The sequence below is a fragment of the Anser cygnoides genome, chromosome 1 (assembly GCF_040182565.1).
Source record: "Anser cygnoides isolate HZ-2024a breed goose chromosome 1, Taihu_goose_T2T_genome, whole genome shotgun sequence".
Classification (NCBI taxonomy): domain Eukaryota; kingdom Metazoa; phylum Chordata; class Aves; order Anseriformes; family Anatidae; genus Anser; species Anser cygnoides.
In genome coordinates this window covers 114,959,573-114,980,806 of record NC_089873.1, presented here as the reverse complement: position 1 = coordinate 114,980,806, position 21,234 = coordinate 114,959,573, and the positions used below count along the sequence as shown (strand labels likewise).

The window sequence follows — 21,234 nt, the reverse complement described above, 5'->3', positions numbered from 1 at the left end:
GAGTTTCAGCATCACAGATCATATTTGCATTATCAGATGTATGCATTTGAAAAGAGTCCTTGTGTTTTTCTGATTTCACATAGCAATGTTGATAGAGTCATAGAATCATCTAGCTTGGAAAAGACCTTCAAGGTCACCAAGTCCAAGCATCAACCTGCCCTATCAAGTCCCATCACTAAACCATGTCCGTTAGTGCCATGACCACACATCTCTTAAATACCTCTAGGGATGGGGACTCCACCACTTCCCTGGGCAGCCTGCTCCAATGCTTGACCATTCTTTCCGGGAAGAAATTCTTCCTGACATCCAACCTAAACATCTCCTGGTGCAACTTGAGGCCATTTCCCCACATCCTATCACTTGTCATCTGAGAAAAGAGACCGACACCCTCCTCACAGCAACCTTCTTTCAGGTAGTTGTAGAGAGCGATGAGGTCTCCCCTCAGCCTCCACTTCTCCAGGCTAAACAACTTCAGTTTCCTCAGTCACTCCTCGTAACTCTTCTAGTCCCTTCATCTTCTTCATACTTGTTTATGTTGCATGGGGCTTCAGTGATTCTGCTGATTCACTTACCAGGCCAGACTGCTGAGGGTTCCTATCTGCTGAGCTTCAGTATGACTCAGGCATTGTCATTATGATTTGAGTGACAAGAATTGAGGGTATACTTGCTGAAACTGAATTTGGTTGGGAGGAGCTATAAGATTATGGGAAGGTAGGTTTCAGGTTCTAAACAATCTTGATGAACCAAAGAATGGCCTGAAATAAACAGGATGCAGGTCATTATGGGGAAGTGTGACAAATAATTAAATGAAGATAGGGTGGCTAGGTATCACTTTTCAAGAGAGGTTCTGGAAGGGTGAGCCAGGAATTGAATGGGGGGAATGTAGGGAGTCTTACTGTTGTAACCAAAGGAGGTGAGGGCTGAGATGGAAATACGCACAAAAGTGCTTTTAAAAACTGCTACATGTAAAATATACAGAGTAATCCTTCAGGTATTCTACTTAACACTGAAAGTGCTTAACTGGATTTACTGGTCCACTTTTTAGCACCAGGTTTCTACTGTTACAGCACTGACCTGTTGTTAGATTAGTATTTTAGCTTGCTTCCATGCAGCTGTGGCTTATTTTGTCAGGATTACAAATCTGGGTACTGGGAGATAGCCTTCTGCTGGTATGGTGGATTTTTACTTTGTACAAATGTGATAGACATTGATTTTTCTCTCCCATGTATGCATTCATTTCTGACGATAGAGTTTTTGCATAGTACCCTATATGTCTGTGCTGATACGTCCCATTTAAGACATTCTTCCCAATTGATTTTTTCCCGTCTCTGGAGCTAAGACCGTCCTAACCTTAGATAAAACCTTACTGTTTCATATAAAATAAAATATCCACCATGTCTGTCCCACAATTTCTTCTTGCTTAGTGCTAAGTACTGCTAACAATCATAGTATCATATAACTAATCCTCCAAGTCTTCCTCCTTCTCTTTGATGCTGGCTTCTATTGCATGTGATCCAAATGGTTCTACTGATTCCCTTACTAGCCCAGAACACCTCTGCTGTGGCTTCACATCTGACAGAGCTTCAGTACAACTCAAGTGTCAAGTGTCTACTGAACACCTGTTTTGCAGAAATGTATCAGTAAACCAGAATGAGGAAAAGCCTGTATTTTGCTTTCGCTTTACAGCGAAAGCATGCACAAAAAAGGGGGTGAAGGAGGAGCCAGAGGCCTTTCAGGAGGTTCAGTAAGAGTTTATAACAGGTTTCTCGTATTACTCTTTGAGTACTGATCACATATCTGACAAGCAAATCAAAACACATCCACCCGAAACATAGTAACAGACAAAAGGATTTGGGATGAGATCCTAGCTGTTGAGATACTACAACAGAGAAACACTGCAGTACAGATAGGAAGGAGGGAGAAATGGCAGGGTGTGGTTCCTCGTGCAGCTTGTTTTGTTTTTCATACAAGAAAGTTGAAATGCTATTTATAGCGATATACTGTTAGAATTTAACATGCTATGCTTGTCAGTTTTCACAAGTAATTCCTGGGTTTACTAAGGTAATGCAAGAACGAAAGGCATTTTTTCTTGGCTATGTAGTTGATGATATTTGGTATATTCAAGCTTCATCATCCACTATGTGCAAATACCGGTGATCATTGCTCAGAAAAGTGACAAAATGCCAAGATCCAACTGTAGATAGATTCACCTGGGGACCTATATGGTTTCTTGTCCCCCTAGCCCTTGCTGCTTATGCAGCACGCGGGATCCAGATGCACAGACCAGAAGGGTTGCGCAGCCCTCCACACTTGCGTGTAAGCTTTCTCCAGTTCAGTTCAAGGCTTTACCCATTCATCTGCCTCTCATGATGAGAGGTATTTGTATGCATTTGATTGTCTTAAAGTGAGCGTTACTTTGAACTTTATAGACTTGGGAAGTAACTGCTTCTCTTGCATTTGAAGAATTGGAAATAACGAGGCTAAAGGGGACCTTTGGATTTTCTCCTGCCAGCCCTGACAAAGAAAATCCACTGTTTTGGGATTTAAATATCAGCTACATTTTGTGTTGAGTCTGTGGTTAAAGTCTACATTACGATGACTGTTTCTGGAGTCTACAGAGGATGCTGTGGCCAGCATAAAGTAACTTCCTTATTTTGAAATCCATTCTTAATCACCCATGAAATTAACTATTGGAGTCTGCCTTCAAGTTGGCACAGTCTAATAGTAAGGGTTTTAAAAATATTTAACAACATATTTGGAAACAGAACTTTTCTGTTCCTTATTTATATGTTTTTGGATGTTGGCTCTTGCATGAGAAAAGTGCTGTATGCTTTAATACTGAATTTAGAAATCTTGTGGTTTCTGTTGGCACTATGAGGGAGCAGCTAGCATAAGTCTGTGATACTTGATGAGAGCATTTTTGTGTTTTAATTATTAGACACATGAATACAGAGCCAACTGCGTTCAGCTATTGTGTTTATTGCCTTTTTTATTCACCATAAAAAAGCAATAATTTTTCTGGATTACTATCTCTAACATGATATGCAACTTGAAATCAGAAGAAAGCTGAAGCATTGTTAGTTCTTTATTCACAAAGGGAACAAGAAATTGCAGAAAAAAATCTATTGTGGGATGTTGAAGTGTGATGTTCTGGATTTATAACCCAGCTAAATGTTGCAGCTCAACAATAAATTAGGAGTGTATATAGTACTTTTGTGCCTCGTGAAAGTATTAGTTAGGATACCCCATGTTGTTGCTGTGGTTAGTAGGCCAGACTCCTAATCCAAAATGCATCTATGAGGCATCGCATGGCTTAACAAAGAGGAAGCACAAGCTTGACGACAAAGGTAGCTTGGTAACGGGACCTGAGCCTTCAGGGGAAAACTAACATGTATGAAAGCCCAGCTGAGGTACCATGGATGGGTATGCTTCAACGTTGAAGTGATTCAAAACCTTAGCACTTGCATATATTTGAAGAAACTTCTATGAATAGGCTAAAAGTACCCCCAAAAAATGTTATTTTTTTAAAGGAAAAAAGATGTCATTTCAGACAAATTAATTCCTCCATTTCTTAGCAAATACTGGCTTTCCTGAATCTGTATTTGCCATGAGAAGTTGTGTATATGGAAAGTATCTGGGAAGTGCCAGGCAATAATGACTTTAAAAATAATTCTGTAAACATCATTATCTGAACAGTGTTTCAAATAACTAAAATTTCAGACCTATATTGCCAGTTCCTAAGAATTTCTCAAAACCTGTCTTCCACCGGAACACTTTTTCTTTAAACAAATTATCTTTTCAGTTTTGCATTAAATTGTTCCTTGTGCATTAATTTCTTACATTTTACTTAAGAATTTTCTAGATGCTACATTAAGGTTTTTTTGAATGAAGAAGAAAAAAACATCTGGCATTTTTGTCTGTGGGAGTTCTGCTATTAAATTCTGCGCTTATTGACATTTTTAGAAGAAATACAGTGCATTTGATTGGTTTTGTACATATTAGTAATACCTTCTTGAAAGTTTTCATATTTCACAGGGCCTGATGGAAAAAAAATACACACAAGTAAAACAATTATGGTTTACCTGCCAGTTTATGAAGTCATAGTTGTTTTGTAATGTTTGTAACACCTGGGCAAAATTCTGAGGATTTGTTTAATGCCAAATAACATGTCAAATTACCATCTGCTTGGCAGTGCTTGTAACAAATATTGTACAATGTAGTGCATATTATAGAAATAGGAATATGAATAGGCATTTAGAACTTGCAAGAAGTTCTGTGTGTGTTTTTAAATTACATAAATTTTAGACCAGCTGATAGTAATCCATACTGTGGTCAAAGGTATGTGACTTATTTTTATATACAGTGTTGATCTAAATCATGGTTTTACTTTTCAGCAGCAGGAGAAATGTAAAAGCAGCATAGTCTAAAAACAAACAACTTAAAAAATGATAATTAATGAGAAGCATATGAACAATGTAAAATTGAGACTCCGATGCTTTGGGCCAATGAAAACAATGCCAATTAAAAAATTGCTTAAATTTTCAGTTGTTTTTCATGTTAAAAATGTTTTTCAGAAAGAGTGTTTACATGGCTGACAGGTCCCCTAGAGGTAAATCTAATCTACAGACCAAAAGAAATGTTGAACAGTATAAAAACACATTACCTCTTGTTTTAATTTGGGAAAACTTGTGAGTGTGCCTTTATAAAGAGGAGAAAAAAAAACACACACACAAAAAAAACCCACAATATTTTCATTTAGTGCTGGGTTAGGAACTCTAGAAATTTTCTACATCCTAAATTTATAACAACAGCCACCTCACTGTCATAAACCACCACAGTCTAGATTTGGAGCACATCACCTTTGCAGTCATAAAATAAAGGAAATAAAAGCAAATCACAGAGGAAAATTCAAATTCTTTTAGAGCATTTCTCTTTAGTATAAATTACTTCTGTGATTTAAAGTATTGTTTTTGATGAAATTTTCAGTACTAAAAGGATAACAGAAAAAACGTGAGTATAAGTAAAACAAGTGGCATAGTTAATTTTGTAGGTCTTTTACAGTTATTTAGCAATGAATGAATTTTTGCTGAAATGATTCAATTTTTTTCCAGTTTTCACTGAGAACCTCTGTGGAGCATCTGGGGAGGGTAGCAAGGTAGTTTCTGCGCAGCAGAATTCTTTTGCATGCTCATTTTAATTTTCAAGTTATGTCCAATGTCTGTTGTTCCACATTAACCCTAAGTATCTGGCTGGCTACTTGGGAGTAACTTCATCTACTTCTGTGTGGAATGTGGCAACTATTTAACACCATGTATGATTTAAGACAGGAAATGAAGGACTGTCTTACAAAAATTTTGTAAGGAAATGTAATTACCCAGACTAGAATTTGGCTAGAATGCAAAGTTAAAACTGCTGTCAATGCAAAAAGTTCTCTTTGTTATTTCATATGAAAGGTGACTTTAAAGAAGATTGTATGAATTCAGCACTGCCATTGATTACTTTTTAGATCCTGATGCTTGAGTTTGCTCACACTGTAAGTTAGTAAATGCAATGCTAAGTTAAAATAAATTTGCTCCCTTATTGAGATGTTGCTGTTCCTTGCCATGCTACGTGGGGTTACTTTAAGGTTTCCCTCTTAGATGGTGACCAAGCTTGTATACTCTTATCTAGTGAAGTGTGACGAAATTACTGATAGAAGTGACATAACAACAAGCTGCATTGATCTGTAAGTTTGAATTATTTTTTCAGCATCTGTACCATGCTTTGCTTTGGACAAGAGTAGTTAGATCTGGTTTTGATCAATATGTTTATAACTTTTTATTCCGCTCTGAAGATTCTGTTCTGAACATGTTATGATAAATGTGTTTCACTGCATTGCAGTAACTATTCTGTTCTTAAATCTTGGCGCTGGAGTTCATTTTTTAATGAAATCTGTTTCATTTCCATTTATCCTATGTTAAATTTTTGGTATGCTTCAGGTAGCATTTCCAAATAAAGAAAGGTCACGAATTGAAAAGGTTACTTTTTACAAGGTAAAAAAAAGTTCAAAATGATGTGGGGGGGGGGGGTTGCTTTTCAAATTAGAAATTGAAACAACTTAAACTCCTAGACTCTCTTCACATCTCCCTTGGAAACTCCCTCCTTTACTGTAACTTTGTGGTCTTGATGATATTCACAGAGAAGCTGATTTACTGAATAAAGAAGTTCTTTAAGTTTTGAGTTTTGGAACATTACCAGTATGTCTGAACCCAGGTTTCAAATTTTACTGGCATTTTGTTGGCAAACCAATTTTTTGGAGTCCCTTCTTATTTGGGTATGTTTCCTGACACCTTTGGCTGTATGGTACTGTGTTTTAAAATTCTCTTTTTCTTTTTTTAAGAGGAAAAGCCTATAAACATATACAGAGGATTAATTATAAAATATCTGGTATAAAAATAGAGAGACAAGAAAATTACCAGCTGAAAAATGCAGTGAGCAGAAAAAAAAAGAGCATTTAATGGTAGTTTTACCCTGTCTGTTCAGCAGGCCTGATTCTCAAAGCAGTTCCACAAGCAAAGCATGTACTATTCTGAGGCTGTAATATGGTAATTTAAATCAAGCCTAAGTACATGTGTGGTCAGAAGGAGGTGGTTTGGTCTTCCCTTCTATCCACTGGCCTTTTTTTACTGTTGCTTCCCTTTTGCCAACAGCAATGTTCACTTCTGGTGAGCCAGATTAGAGCATTGATCCAGCTGAAAAATAACTCACATGACTTACATGCCCTACTTACAATCTTCCTGTATACTGCAATTTTGTTTAAACTATATTGTTATTAGTGCACTGCTCTACAAGACTTGACAACTAGCCTAAGTGTATATAAGTCACTAACCTATGTCATTCATAGTATCAATAGATTATTCCTTGCTGAAAATGTCACGACTAATATAGGACAATCTTTTTTTTGGTAGTATTTATGGCTGTAAGGTACAAGAAACTAGCAGTCCAAGGTTCCAGTACTATTTTAGTTTTCCACAAGTCTCAGACATTGTAATCCCTTATGCATTTTAACAGTGATGTAGGATATTAATATATCTAAAGAGATCAAAGAGAATTTGATACTAAGTGGTCCTTTCTGTACTAATGTTGCTACAGGGAAATCCACTATAACGTGAAAGAAGCTATGAATTTTTGCAATAGAACACAAGAGTGCATTCATGTAATAGTGTATTCTGGCACATATATTGCCTGCTGGATATAGGCAAAGTTATAACAGTGCAGAGCAGTAAGTTTCCTATCATTTAAATAAGACTCGCGAGGATTAACAGTTTAGGTGTTCTTCTACCTGTCTCAACTGTGAGTCAATCTTGTGGGGGATTGTGTATTGCACCTGGTCATATATAAAATACTGCATGGAAAGTGGAAGATGGATAAAGTTAAGTGTTAATTTAGGTTAGTAAGCATGTGAAAATAACTTCAATGTAGGATCCTATTTGGGATAGGGAATTCCAGTGAACAGCCTCTGGACTAAACTCTTAATTCAGTAATTAATAGCTAATGGCTGGTTGCTGACTGATTTTAAGCCGCTTTCAAGGATGGAAAGGATACCAGGTTTCTGTATATTTCCTTGAATCAAAGAATCATTGCGGTTGGAAGAGATCCCTGAAGGTCTGTAGTCAACCCCCCCTGCTTTTAAGCAGGATCAACAGTGAATTGAGACCAGCTAGACCAGGGTCTAGTCAGGTCCTGAAAACCTCCAAGGAAAGAGATACTCCACAACTTCTGTGGGCATCCTGTTCAGTGCTTAGTTATTGTCCTCATAGCTCAGTGTCATTTGCAAACTTGACAGAAGTGCATGTCATCTCCTCCAGGTCATTGGTAAATATATTAAGATGACAAACAGGATAGATCTCAGGATAAACCCCTGAAGAACTGCAATTGTAAGCAGCCTTCAGGTAAAGTACGAACTAATTCCAGAATCTAGGCATTTTTTTCTTAACTGATAGTGGACCCATCTAGACCACAGTGACCAAACTGGAATACGAGGGTGCTGTGTAAGACCATCTTGAACTCCAGGCATCTGGGACTTCCTCTGATCTCTATGACCATGATGATAGAAAATAACCTTGACATGACATCAGCCAGCTCTCTCAACACTCTCATATGCATCCCATCTGCTCTCATAAACTTGAGTGAGTCAAGATTTCTCAAGAGATTTATGATGTCAATCTGCTTTTACTGCTTTTTTTTTTTGTTGTTGTTATTTTTTCTGCTCTTTGAACCCTATCTCTATGCATAGAGGTCTGGGAGACCTTGTTGGTGAAGACCAAGTCAAAGAATGCATTTAATAACTCAGCCTTATCTATATCCATTGTGTTTTTGTTCCAGTCAGCTGTGAGCCCTCATTTTCCTTGTTTATTCTTAAAACGTAGCAGTAGTTCTTGACCCTTTTCTTGCCAGTTTCTACCATGCTTGAGCTTTGGCTTTCCTCACATCATCATTGCTTGTCTGGAGAGTATTTCTGCATTTCTTCTTTGTAGCCTATTCTTTCTTCCATCTCTTGCGTATGTTCTTTTTGCAGTCATGCATTACTGTTTTAGCCAAACAAGGCTCCTTGTTCATCTACCTATTTTCCAAAGTATTCTAATGAGCTGTTGTGTTTGCAGGAGGTAGTCTTTAAATACCAGGTCTGCTGAGCTCCTTTTGCCCTTCAGAGCTGCCTCTCATAAGATTCCACCTATCAGTTCCCTGAATAAACTGAATTCTCCTCTTGTGAAATCCAGGGTTTGTACTCTGTTACTTACCTTCCTTATGCCCCTCAGGATTTTGAACAGCACTGAGCCATGGTTGCTACAGCCAAGGCTGCCACAGCTTATCACTTCCACAACTAGCTCTCCCTTGTTTGTAGCAAATCAAGGAGCTGATTGTCTGACATTTGTGTTAAGACCTTGTCTCTAGCACCCTCCAGAAGTCACCTGGATTGCTTGCAGCCCACTTTGTTTCCTTTTTTAATGGATGCCATGGAGATCAGAGTCTCCCATAAGAATCAGGATCTGTAGTCTGCAGATGTCCTCAAATTGCTCTAAAAGATTTTTTTCCCCTTCTTCCTTCTGGTCTGTAACAATTTCCCTGTCTCCATGATGTCATTCGTGCTGGCTTCTCCTCTGATCATGGTCCACCAGCCCTCAATCAGCCTACTGCCTACATTACAGAAAAATGCCTTATGTTTGAGCTGTTCCTTCAGGATTTCATGTTCTCTTGAAAACAGGCTTCCGGGTAGGCAACAGAGACCCAAATCAGTGCTGCCACTAGGGAAGGTCTCACAGAGTGGACTCGAGGCCTGTTATGCTTGGCCAGCATGCCCTCTAGCAGGCCATTCAGGATGCACAGCTTGGAGTCAGACACAGCACTGTGCAGTTAAAGGCTATGAATTGTAAATGGATGGCAATGGAGAGTTTAGGAAAGATTCTATTGGCCACACTGCTTATTTTCAAACTAGACATAACGGAGAGAAACAGTGGTTATAAAGAAGTAAGGCAAGTGTTTGGTCCACCTTTTTGTTCAAAGTAATGCAAGAAACTCATCAAGAGACATAGGCCTTTCCATTTGACTAAACATTGAAAGTTTTGTTTTTATGTTGTTTTATAATTCTCTGTGTAAATAGTAGTTACAAACAAGCTATCTGAGAATGAGATTTTCAGGCAAGAAACTTGGGAGTGAAGTGACTTCATAACTTACTCTCTTGTGCCCAGGTATTTTAACATCTGGAATGTAATGTTGCCTCTTGTAATACCTCTGCAATACTGTAACACAGCAGGATGCATTAATGAGAATTTCAACCTTAAACCCACAACATCAATGAAATTTATAGTTGTCAGGCTGTTAACATTATTCAAAACATAGTTTTTGTGGTTTCAATTCCCATATTACATTCATGTAGGAAGAAAAGTCATTGTGTTGACTAGTCATGAAGACAGATACTTTCTTCGACTTGAAATTTCTATAAAACAATTGCGTATTGTTTATTACTCTTGACACCATTCATAGGATGTGTTACAGGATGGTGGGTTGTGTGTATACAATCTCTCTCATAATCTTTCAATTGTTTTAATATTCCTGAGTACCAAAAGTGCCTTGCTTACATTTTGGAAAATAACACAAAAATGTTCAAAGCAGAGAACAGAAATTTACCTAAAATTAAAGTATCTTCTTCTATGATCATGTAAATGCTGTCCGATATCCTTCCTGATGCATAAATTTGTTTTCAGATGTTTCATGTTCTGTATCTCAGTGTGTTCTTTTGACCTGAAGTGTAGAGCAAGCCAGAAAAAAAAAAAAAAAAGAATTTCATGAAGGCAAAAATTTAGGGGAAAAATATGTTGAACATTGTGACTAAGTTACTCTGCAGAAAAATGAAATAGTTAAGTCTGCAACTGATTAAGTTGAAAGAAAAGAGGGGAAGTCAATATGTAAAAAAGTGCACGTACAGTTACTCTTTCTGGTAAGGAAAATACAAGTTGTGTCTCCCAGAAAAAAAAAAAAAAAAAAAAAAAAACAACGAGCACACACAATTTACAAAGCTCTGAAGTTGGAGGGGATTGTGTTTTTTGGTTTTTTGTTTTTTTTTGTTGTTGTTTTTTTTTTTCTTTTACCATCATAGTCTTTATGGTAATTCCAGAACAATCTCAGGAAGTAGTAAAAATAAATCTATCTGTCCCTTGCTGTATCAGTCTGGGTATTAACAACTTCCCCATGTTGTGTCCGTCTTAAAGAATTTCTTCCTGACCCTTAAAAGCACAAACTCAGTCTCTGTGTTTAATATGTTGTTACCTGCTGCCAAGCCTCTAATAGCTACATTCATGTGTGCTGTTAATCATATCTCTTTGTTCTAAAACCTGTGTTTTGGATTCATAATTACTTTTTTTCCTGCTCTGATTATTTTCCTCCCATCATGGCAGCACATGACTTTTTTTTTTGCCTATTTATAAACAAGTATGAATGGAGAAGAAACAGAAATCAGTGTATTTTGACAAAGCCTGTAATCTCTTCCTAACTGTACTTCCAAATTTAAATTAGATTTTCTTGTTGCAAAACCATGAACTTGCTGTTGTAACTGAAATCATGCTTTTCCCAGATGACAGTGCTGAAGCCACATGGGGGGCATAAAGAGCTGCCTAAGATTTTCTGCTAGGTCCCAGCATAAGTGGAGGTGTATTTTTAATGCTGAAGGTAGATGGGTGATCCTGGTCTCAACGCCTAATCAATAGTGTCCAAAGGAAGGAATTATCGAGCCATATTACATGTGAAACGGAAGGGGACTGGTAAAAAGATCTGGCTATTGCTGACTGATGATGTCTCACTGATTCTGTGGTTCTGTGGAAAAACATCGTTGGGCCTGTTATGGCTTCGTCAGTTTTGGTTCAAGTATTTCAGATGAGTGAAGGCATTTATGATCCAGACTTTGCTTGGGCCCTCACGTAACCTACCATTTTGATGATTATGAAAGCAAGTCAGCCATCTGAAAGCTATTCTGAAACTTTTTGCTACTGATGTCGCCCCAGCAGTTACTAAAGCCCTACTTTGCAAACTGAAGCAGGAGAGATGGATGGTTCCTTAACTTGATGTCTGCCAAAATGTTTGTGCCTAGTGAGCAGTCGGGGTACATTTCTGCTTGGAGCTGGTCCCTTCTGCTCAGGGATACTTGCTTGATTTCTGAACTTGAAAGGCCTCTCGTATGTATCTGAAATTCAGAGGAAATAACTCTGAAGGATTGGACTGCACTTATCTCCGAGACAAGACCACTTTTATATGAATGAACAACATGATATTTGTGCCCATATTGGAAGGAGGTTTTTAGGCTATAAATCACTCTCTGGGTTTGCCTTGCTGGCACCATCTTGAATATCTATTTTATCTGTTAAATAACTCTTCCCAAAAATGTGAAATGAAGAAGGATCACAGCACAGTTCAGATCTGTTTTAAAGCGGCTCGAACTAAGTTCTCACAGTAGGGTTTTTTTCTTCCTTTTTAAAGTCGTGCATTGACTCATTTGGTGGTGTTAAAGTGCACTTTCTACTTATCCCCAGAGGAAAGTTAGTATTCTTTTAAGTGAAACTATTTTAAAAGCAGAACACAAGCCTAAAATAAGCCAGTGTTCTCTAGAGCTCTCAGAAGGTGTAGATTTATTTACTGTAGTTAAATCATAATTAGTTCTCAGGGGATAGTGTATCTTTTAAACTGCTTTATTGCCACCATATTGGTTTTCTAAATAATCAGAAACTGCTGCTGTTATATTCTGTAGTATGAACAAAAATTTGCTTTAAGTAGAAACAAATGTCTAGAATTGCTAGTTGTCACTTACTGAAGATAGCGACACGCAAAAAAATAAGCACTTCAAGAAAATGTGAAGAAATACAAAGCGTATGTTATCAGAAGGCACCTTAAATGAACTATGGCTATAACTTTTTCCAGTGTAACAGATACGGTAATGTTTTACATGATAATTTTTCAATTAATCTTTTTTAATATTCTAATGCTTTTTGGTCAAGAATAAATATTAACTGAAAACGGATAAATGGTAGTGCAATGTTAAAGTAAAATATTACCTGATATTTAAACCTAGATTTTCATGAATGTAGCTTAGTGTTCCAGCTGATAAACATTTTTTTTTTTCCTTAATTGGCAGGTTAATGTTCAAGTTGCCTGAGGAGATGGGTTTAATAGCAATTGCTGTTCGACAAACAGAAGGGAAAGGTTAGTAAGTTTCCTTCTTGTGCTAATAAATGCATATTAAACATACAAAATAGGACATTTTAATGTCATATAGCTTTGTTAAAGATACATTATGAGTATTTTTGATAATAAACTACAGAATAATAGTGTTCTCTTCTCCTCCTGCTTGAACTGTGGATTTAAACTCAAAACCTAAGTTAACAGAGACCAAAGTAAACGTTTTCAGGATGTTTGGTGGCTTTTGCAGAAATGATTTAGTGGTCTTCTACTTTCTGCCAGAAAGTCTCCAGTCATGGAAACTGCCATCACTACATTTAGTGTAATACAATTCAGACTTCCAAATCAGAACTCCGGTTTGATTTAACTAGAACAAGACTGGGTTGTCAGACTGGAAGACTTTTGTCAGAGAGGTTTTGTTGAGTCTACAGGACTGTCTTGAAACATCATGTGGGCTTTCACAATCTTTTGCAAGTAAATACAAGCGGGTTATGCCTCTTGTCTAGAAAAGTGCTACCACTGATATAAAAGTCACTTTCAGTTTATTAGAAAAGCACAGTGCCCAGCGTAATAAGCTTTTCTGAGCACACATCTATATAAAGTCAGTTAGCTGGTTTCTGACTCAGATCTAGCATGTGTCAAGTTGATTCACAGTGTGGATGGATTTGTAGACACATACAGAGGATCTTCACAAATATTTCTTCACTCAAACAAAGCAAGATTATTTGAAATGTGTATGTTACCAAATACCAGGCAAAGCTTGGAAGCAAGTAATTTAGGACATTATAGGAAACCAGTAGCAGAATGCACTCTAAACAACCTGCTTTTTTTGTTGCTGTTGCGTGTAGGGGTGGGGTGGGTTTTTTTGTTGTTTTTTTTTTTTTTGATTTAAAAAAGATAGAGCTTTGCACTTTAGCTTTTTAAATTTCAAAATAAGTTTGGAAACTCCTTTATAGGACTTATTGTATGTTCTCAGGTTGGTACTATTAAATCTTTCTCTTCTGTAGTTGCCTACATTAACAAAGTGATGTTTTTAATAAATATTTTTTTCCTGTGTTGAAATCAATATTTTTTTTTCTTTCCCCTCCCCAGGTCGTGGTGGAAATGTTTGGCTCAGTCCCATGGGTTGTGCACTATCCACTTTACATATTACAGTTCCTCTACATTCCAACTTGGGCCAGAGAATTCCTTTTATTCAACACCTAGTGTCCTTGGCAATGGTAGAGTCAGTTAGATCAATACCAGGATATGAGGTATCTCACTTTAATTTTATCAAAATTCCTGTTTCTGTTTCCATTTTCCTTAAATTCTGAGTATTTACTATGTCTTCTTTGCATCGAATGACTCAACACTAATACAGTTGTAAACAACAGTAGTAAGTTTAGCCTTCATACGTACTTAATTTATATGTTTTAAGAAATCTAGTATGCATATGATGAATACTGTCTTTTATCGAGCTGATTAAGTATACTACCCTCATTTCACTCATAATCTGATGAAACTTAAGACTCAGTCTTCAGCAATAAAGAAAATGTCTTTTTTGTTTGTCTAACAATTGAGTTGATTTGCTTTGGTTCTGAAGGAGTTGGGGAAGAGGGAGGAAGGAAAAATGAATAAAACTGACAAATCCTTTTCTGCTTTTTTTTGTCAGTTCTGTTTCAGTGGTCATTTTATCCCTTTTAAAGGATTTTTCCAACCCTTGTTTAAAGTTGAAAACTGATTTCTAAGGCAAGAACTTAGGAGTATTGCTCTCAAGAGGGAATCAAGTGTCCTGTCATCAGTATTAAAATGAAGAACCAGTCTTCTTCATCACCTCATATATCTCCTTTTTAATGTTACCATTTCCTAATATTTGCTAACTATAAAACTTTGGTATTTTACAGAAGTAGTTAACTAAAGCATATGTTTCCTATATTACAGAAAATCAATGACTTATACACATTTACACATGAACTTTATTATAGTGGCACCCAGTAGCTTTGCTGAAGTTTAGGGTCTGTCAGCCTTTCTATTAAAACCTTCTAACTTCAGTGCTTCATAACTTGACTATAAAAACAAAATGCTTTAGGCTAAAATTTGCAATATAAAATATTTGGCTAGAGTGAATAATTTAACCATTTAGAATAGAAGGGACAAGGGTTAGTTTTATAAAATATGAGTCTGACTGGGGAAGGAGTTAATTTATGAATGGAGGTGGTTTTGCTTCTGTATGCCTACCCTGATATACTGTGGCATTTTGTATTTTATTGCATTCAAGAGGAAGAATGTGACTGATGTACTAAATATTACTATAAAGATAATATGTACCACTAATGCAGATACTGGGATACCAAACTTATTTGGACACTTCCTGTGTTCCCAGTAGCTTGGTATGTCCCAGGCAAAGCTGCTGAATCTCCTTTGAAGTAGAAAAATACATACTAAAAAGTCTTCCAATACACATCCTGGGGATATTTGAGAGGATTTAATTCTGTTGTGGTGTCCCATCCCACCCCCCAGGAAGTCAAGTCCTAGACAATGGGTTAAAAAAGTGTTAAGGGTCTGGACTCAAGTACATTGAAGCAAGGAAATTCAAGGATTTGTCTGAAACTCAGAGCTTCAATTTGTCCTTTATTTAGACTTGTGTGTTGCAGGGCTTTTCTTTATGTCAGATGAACAGCCATGCCATACAAACTGTAGCAGCTGAAAACAATGGGCTAATTTAGAGAAGTGGTTTTATTCTTACCTCTGCATTTCTTTACCTCTGTGGGAGTATGGGGAATCTTAATATTTCTTTAACACACTTTAATGGGGTTTGTTATGCCCAAAGTCCATTTCAGGATTTCCATAGACAGATATGAAATGCGTGTGTTTCAGTTTATCGTTTTTAGGATTCTGTCATGAATGTTTGCAGCTCTAAATAGGCAGCGACTGAGGCCTTTGTTCTGGGCTCTCTTTTGACAAACTCTGACAGTTCAATTGTAAGTTTTCCTGTCAGATGTTAGTGCTGCAAATTCAAACAAGCTTATATCCAGAGAGTGCTTTGCTTTCCCATTCTGAGAACAGCAGAAATCTCACTCTAGTAAAGGAAAATAAGAACATGCTCCATTCCCACTGTGCCTTACCCATCATTTCTTTGACACTCTGATAGTTATGCAGAACCTTGTCACTCTGTTTTGTGGCAAACAACACGAGTCTTCACTGTGTAGTTTGTTTCATGAAAATACCCCACTGGCTTGTTTGCTTTTCATGCTTGCTTGTGACCTCAGTTGCCACGCTAAATAAGTGCCCAGTGTCTTACAGGCATATGGATTCCCTAAGTAAAATCTAGTGAATATATTGTCATTCTTTTGCAGAAGGAAAGTGATGTCTCCTTTGGTTACCTTCAGAAGGTCTCTTAACACTGATAATACTGTTTAACTGTGGCATACTTTGCATGTCTCAAGAGTCTTCTCTAAATCCTTTCACAGTGTGAAGAGTCAGGTTGTTTTTTTGTAATGAATATGAATTGGTGGTATTCTCTTAGCATGCTTTGATAGCAAAATCAGTTAGTATTTCCTGTCAATGTATGTATAATGGACTCCTCTCTGGCCTTTAAATCTGTCAGAGAAGTAGACACGGATCCAGGTGCAGTTTTCACACATCCTGTAAAGGGATTTTATAATCTACAATAGGAGAGAATATGGCTCTTGTAGTCCTGGAGCACCTCCCATAATCTGCCTCTTGGGATACGGTCATATGCAGTTTTTCAAACTACAAGAAGCACATTACTTTCTTTTTGTGTTTAAGTAGCCAGTGCAAAGTTCAGTTCAGTACTATGGTTTCAACAAAAACTTCTCTATTGCGCTGGAACAGTGTCATACAACACAGTTTGTGTTTCCAGCTCCACGGTTTCAGCATAGCTGCCGAAAGCATGAATATATTTAGAATATTACTGAAGTATTTACATAGTTGTGAACTGGAATTTCTCCTGTCTGCTAAGTTCAAGAAGTCATTGTCTCTTTGTCTGGTTTCTGCAAGGATCCTCAAATCTAGAGTTGATATTATTGTAGATTTACTCTGATCACTTATACTTCATCAGCAGTGACCCACACTTGCTGCCAGTTTTCATCTTTCTTGGACAGATCTTTCAGTTCTTTAACAGGGCATAATGAATGAAGTAAGTGAATTCTATAAAACCGTATGATTTTGATTCTATAAACCTCTACTATCTTTAGTTCTCCTTTTGGTTGCTCTAAGACTTTATTATCTACCATTATTTATTTATTTTTTAACTAAATTTAAACTTTTCTCTGACAGCTGTCAACCTCTTTAGTAGACCATGTAACCATGTTACCATGATTTTATCAGTAACACTTGTGAAACCCTTAAATAGGTTCTTATTATGAAGAGTTGACAGTATCGTATCCAGTGTGGCAAAGAGGTACAGAAAATATAGAATATGGAGTGATGAATGAGCCATGTTCTTATAATCAGTTTCAGAGAGCAAATTGTTTCTAAATGTGTATGGTTTTGTTTCTTTAGGACATTGAACTGCGAGTAAAATGGCCAAATGATATTTATTACAGTGATCTTATGAAGCTTGGTGGAGTTCTGGTAACCTCTACACTTATTGAAACAACATTTCATATACTTATTGGTAAATGTCTACTTTTAAGCTTTTCTATAATGTTTTTGTTGTTGTTGTTGTTTGTTTGTTTGTTTGTTTTCCCTAAAGAAATTTGCTGTTAATGTGTTTATGAGTTCAAATGATAAGGACAAGAAGAAATAATGACAGCAGGCATAAGGAAATAAAGCACAGTATTAAAAAAAAGAAAGCACATAAAGTAAATGTTTTCATTCTTCTTAAGAATTCCATATGCTTGACAAGGAAAACATAAATGCAAGCATCTAGGCTGGTGTAGTGGAATTCAAAGAAAGAGCATTACAGGAGAGAGGGAAAATGTCCTTGATCTATTGCAAAACTAGTAGAATATACAGAAAAATGTATGATTTTTTGGTTTTCATTTTTTTTGCAACATGACAAATAGGTAAATAAATAACATGCCATTTAAATCAGGAGAGAAAGAGCTATGTACACATTGTAATGTTTTCATTTCTCCTTTTGTCCTTTTAAATTTATTTGTAACTTGCCTCTGTTGATATCTTTTCAGAAATTGGCATATTGCCAGTGAAGCAGCAGTGTAGTAATTATTTGATTAAATACTCTCTTTCTTTAGTTCTCTGAAAACATAAAATTTGCAAAGTGGTTAGGAAGGCTGGGAGCAGCAGGGTAAGGAATGACAGACTATTTGTTCATTTTGAAGATGAACAGTCTATCTGGAAGGCTGATTCCAAAAAGGTAGCAAGGCCAGTCCCAAAAAGACTGTATGTGTATTTTCCAGGAAATGCCAGTGCTTTAACAGGGAAAGACATCAAAGTATCTCCACCACCTTCTTCTGTGAAGCTTGCCCAACCATTATATTTTCTGTTTAATTGTTATATCCTCATTTTGGAGATGGTCTACATTTATAGAATGGAAGTTACACCCAGATGCTTAAAGAGTCTCTCTTTGCCCCATCAACCATTTACAGCTTCCATGTGTTCTTCCAGCGCCTGAGCTGGTTGACACAAGAAAAGCAAATAATGGCTTTAAAACTGTTCCTCTTGTCAAATGTCTCTTTGTACATGACAGCTTAGTTCTGCACCTCGAGCTGCTTATTGCAAACACCAAAACATTTAAATTAAAATGGAAACTTGCTGTATGCATTCTCTCTGATGCCCATAGGAGTCATCTTGGTGATGATAGCTCTGAAGTATAAACAAAATATACATTTTCATCAGCATTTCATCTTAGAAGCTTCCAGCCAAAAGAGAGTTACTTGTTATATACTACTCCAAGGATCTTTTCCGTCATTTCAGTGATGGCACTGGGAGCAGTAAGGGTGACTCATGACACCTAATTTCTTTTATTAGTAGTAGCAACGAGATCAAAATTCTGCAACAGCAAAGATAAGCTAGATGCATCATCCTCTTTCTACAGTCGTGCAGATTCCTTTCCTAGACCTTAGCACTCATAAAGAAAATCCCATGAGGGTAATGATCAAAATCACATGTCATGTACATGGCTTCACTGCTCTGAGAAATACCTCAGAAGAAGAGGTGGGCAAGAGACAGACCTGCCTTCTCACCTGTACCGTGTGCTTGAGGCCTCACAGATGGCAGTTTATGTTCATACTGGTGTGAAAAAGGAAGAAAAAAAGAACACATTTTAAACGTTATTTTTAAAAACTTTTTTTAAAGTACTTAATTGTTGTAGGACTTTGGGAAGAGGAGTTCTGCAGAATACACTTTTTTGGTGTAAGGGCCAGATTCAGAACAGATATAGGTAGCCAAATATAAATGGACTGAAAGGGACAGCCAACGTGCCTGACCTGCAAAAGCTCTGTCTACCTCTGTGTGGAGCTAAGGGATGGATGCCTGCTCGGAGTAGGGGAGAACAGTGCGCAGATGCTCAAGGCAGTACTAGCCCTAGAATTGGAAGATGTGTTAGTCACATCAACACGCTGCAAGGTCAGTGTTAAATTATTATTATTTACTCTTCTCACACGGGCAAGAAAAGATGCCCTAAGAGTCCTGAGCACCTCATATTTTTCAGATTAGCTGTCTACATTTTTGCCACCATGCTTATTCCCAGATGCTACTGCCTCATCTGAGCTCATCATCTCAGTATGTTTCTCATGTCCATTTCAGTTTTAGGAAACTAGTGATCTCCATACATACACACCTGAGTGCCTTTAGCCTGCAGATGAACTCAAAGGCTACATTTTGCACCCTGACAGTACATAGCAGAGCATAATGAGCACTGTCATTCTTTCTTCACTTGTATTATATTTGAGTTTAAACAGCCGAGTTGTGATCTGCTGGCGTGGCATATTATTTTTTCCAGTTCATTTTCCTTTGTATCTTCCTGATAATACATCTTCCTCATTTCAGTGAGGTTGATATCCTGGCATTGATATTACTGTGGCTTCCTTCTATGAATTCTCTGGTTAGTTAGAAGTCAAAAACTCCTTTTCACTGAAGAGATCCTTCTCCTCATGGTTAATACAAATTAATTCCATATATGAACAGTCTCATTAATAGCAAATTTACAAAACAATGCATCTGGACCTTCCTACAGATGGAGGTGCATCATGTCTAAACGTGATTGACAGGACTAGTGTTTTATCCCAAATGTCTGAGGAAAGAAAAATCCAAATTATTAGGAGAAAAAATAAACAGGTAATACAATATATTTCTTTACATCCCTTGAAGCCTGTTTCAGCAGGCTGCAAAAAAGGCCCCAGGAGGCATATTTAAATAAGAAAGGCATTCTGCCAACGTTATTCTAGCTGGAGAAATCTCAGTGAGAGACTTGAGGCTTCTAAAGGATATGCTGTGGTAAAATAGATTAAGCAAACTGGAGTCTTACCCAGCAAACTTAAATCTTCTGGGCTTTTCACAACAAGCCAGACGAGTCGTATCAGCTGAGTAACAATGCTTAATTTTCAGAAAATGAAATCAGCTAACTGCAGTAAACAGAAAGTATTCTTAATTAAATTTTAAACTGAAAGATAAAACTGCGTCTCAGAGTATGATCAAGGATTTGCTCTCAATTAGCTAACTACCTGTCTACTTAGAGTGAGTAAAAGAATTTCTCACTTTGATGTTATTATAACCAATATGCAAGTTGCCACTTCACATCTTACTAAACCTCCATGATAGGGTATTGTTTTGTTGAAAGGACTGTACTGGATTTACTTCTACAATTTTGAAGAGGCACTTTAAGGACAAGAACCAAGTCAAATCTGGACTGTAATTTGTAATTATGCAAATAGAAAGATTTAAAGGTGTAAGAGACTGAAGAAATACTGCAATTAAAAATCCTCAGAGATAATAATATATCAACTAGTTGAAGTACAAACTTTTTAGTAGAGACAAAATAGTCATATTTACAAATCCTGTCCCATTCTTTTGGTTTGTCTTCTTCAGGCTTTGGATTTAATGTGAATAACAGCAACCCCACCATATGCATCAATGACCTCATCACAAAATTTAATAAGGAAGAGGGGACAAAACTTAAGCCTTTAACTGCAGACTGCCTTATTGCAAGAACTGTAACTGTGCTAGAGAGGCTTATAGATATTTTTCAGGAGAAAGGGCCCAACGGAGTTCTTCCCCGTTACTACAAGTACTGGATACACAGGTAAGCATAATGATCTTCTCTTTTAAGAAAGTTAGAGATAACTCATGGATGTTTTATCTTCCATTTTCAATGTTCTACCAGGTTGCCTTTAAAACTGGTGACTTAACTGAAATATATATTCCTAAGTAGCATGTGATTCTTTGGTGAGAATGAAAATAACACATAGTAAAATCAATGGACTAGCACAGGTTAAAGAGTGTTTCTAGGTATTTTACAAAGCTGCTGTAGTCATGTCTTTTACCAAAAGGAAAAAAAAAAAAAAAAGAGGGGACGGGGGTGTTACTGTTAATTCCACAGAAAGAAAGTAAAGCAGGAAATAGAAA

General features: G+C 37.0%; 1 protein-coding gene across 3 annotated transcripts in view; it reads left to right on the top strand.

Annotated features, from left to right (window-relative positions):
• The window catches only part of HLCS (holocarboxylase synthetase), a 126,824-nt gene that overhangs the window by 101,110 nt on the left and 4,480 nt on the right, over positions 1 to 21,234 (top strand). For all 3 annotated transcript variants that reach the window (XM_066978663.1, XM_066978669.1, XM_013181287.3), the window contains 4 exons: positions 12,662 to 12,729; positions 13,798 to 13,958; positions 17,209 to 17,323; positions 20,698 to 20,911. In XM_066978663.1, coding sequence (XP_066834764.1) covers positions 12,662 to 12,729; positions 13,798 to 13,958; positions 17,209 to 17,323; positions 20,698 to 20,911 — 558 coding nt within the window. The remainder of the gene's footprint in view (positions 1 to 12,661; positions 12,730 to 13,797; positions 13,959 to 17,208; positions 17,324 to 20,697; positions 20,912 to 21,234) is intronic.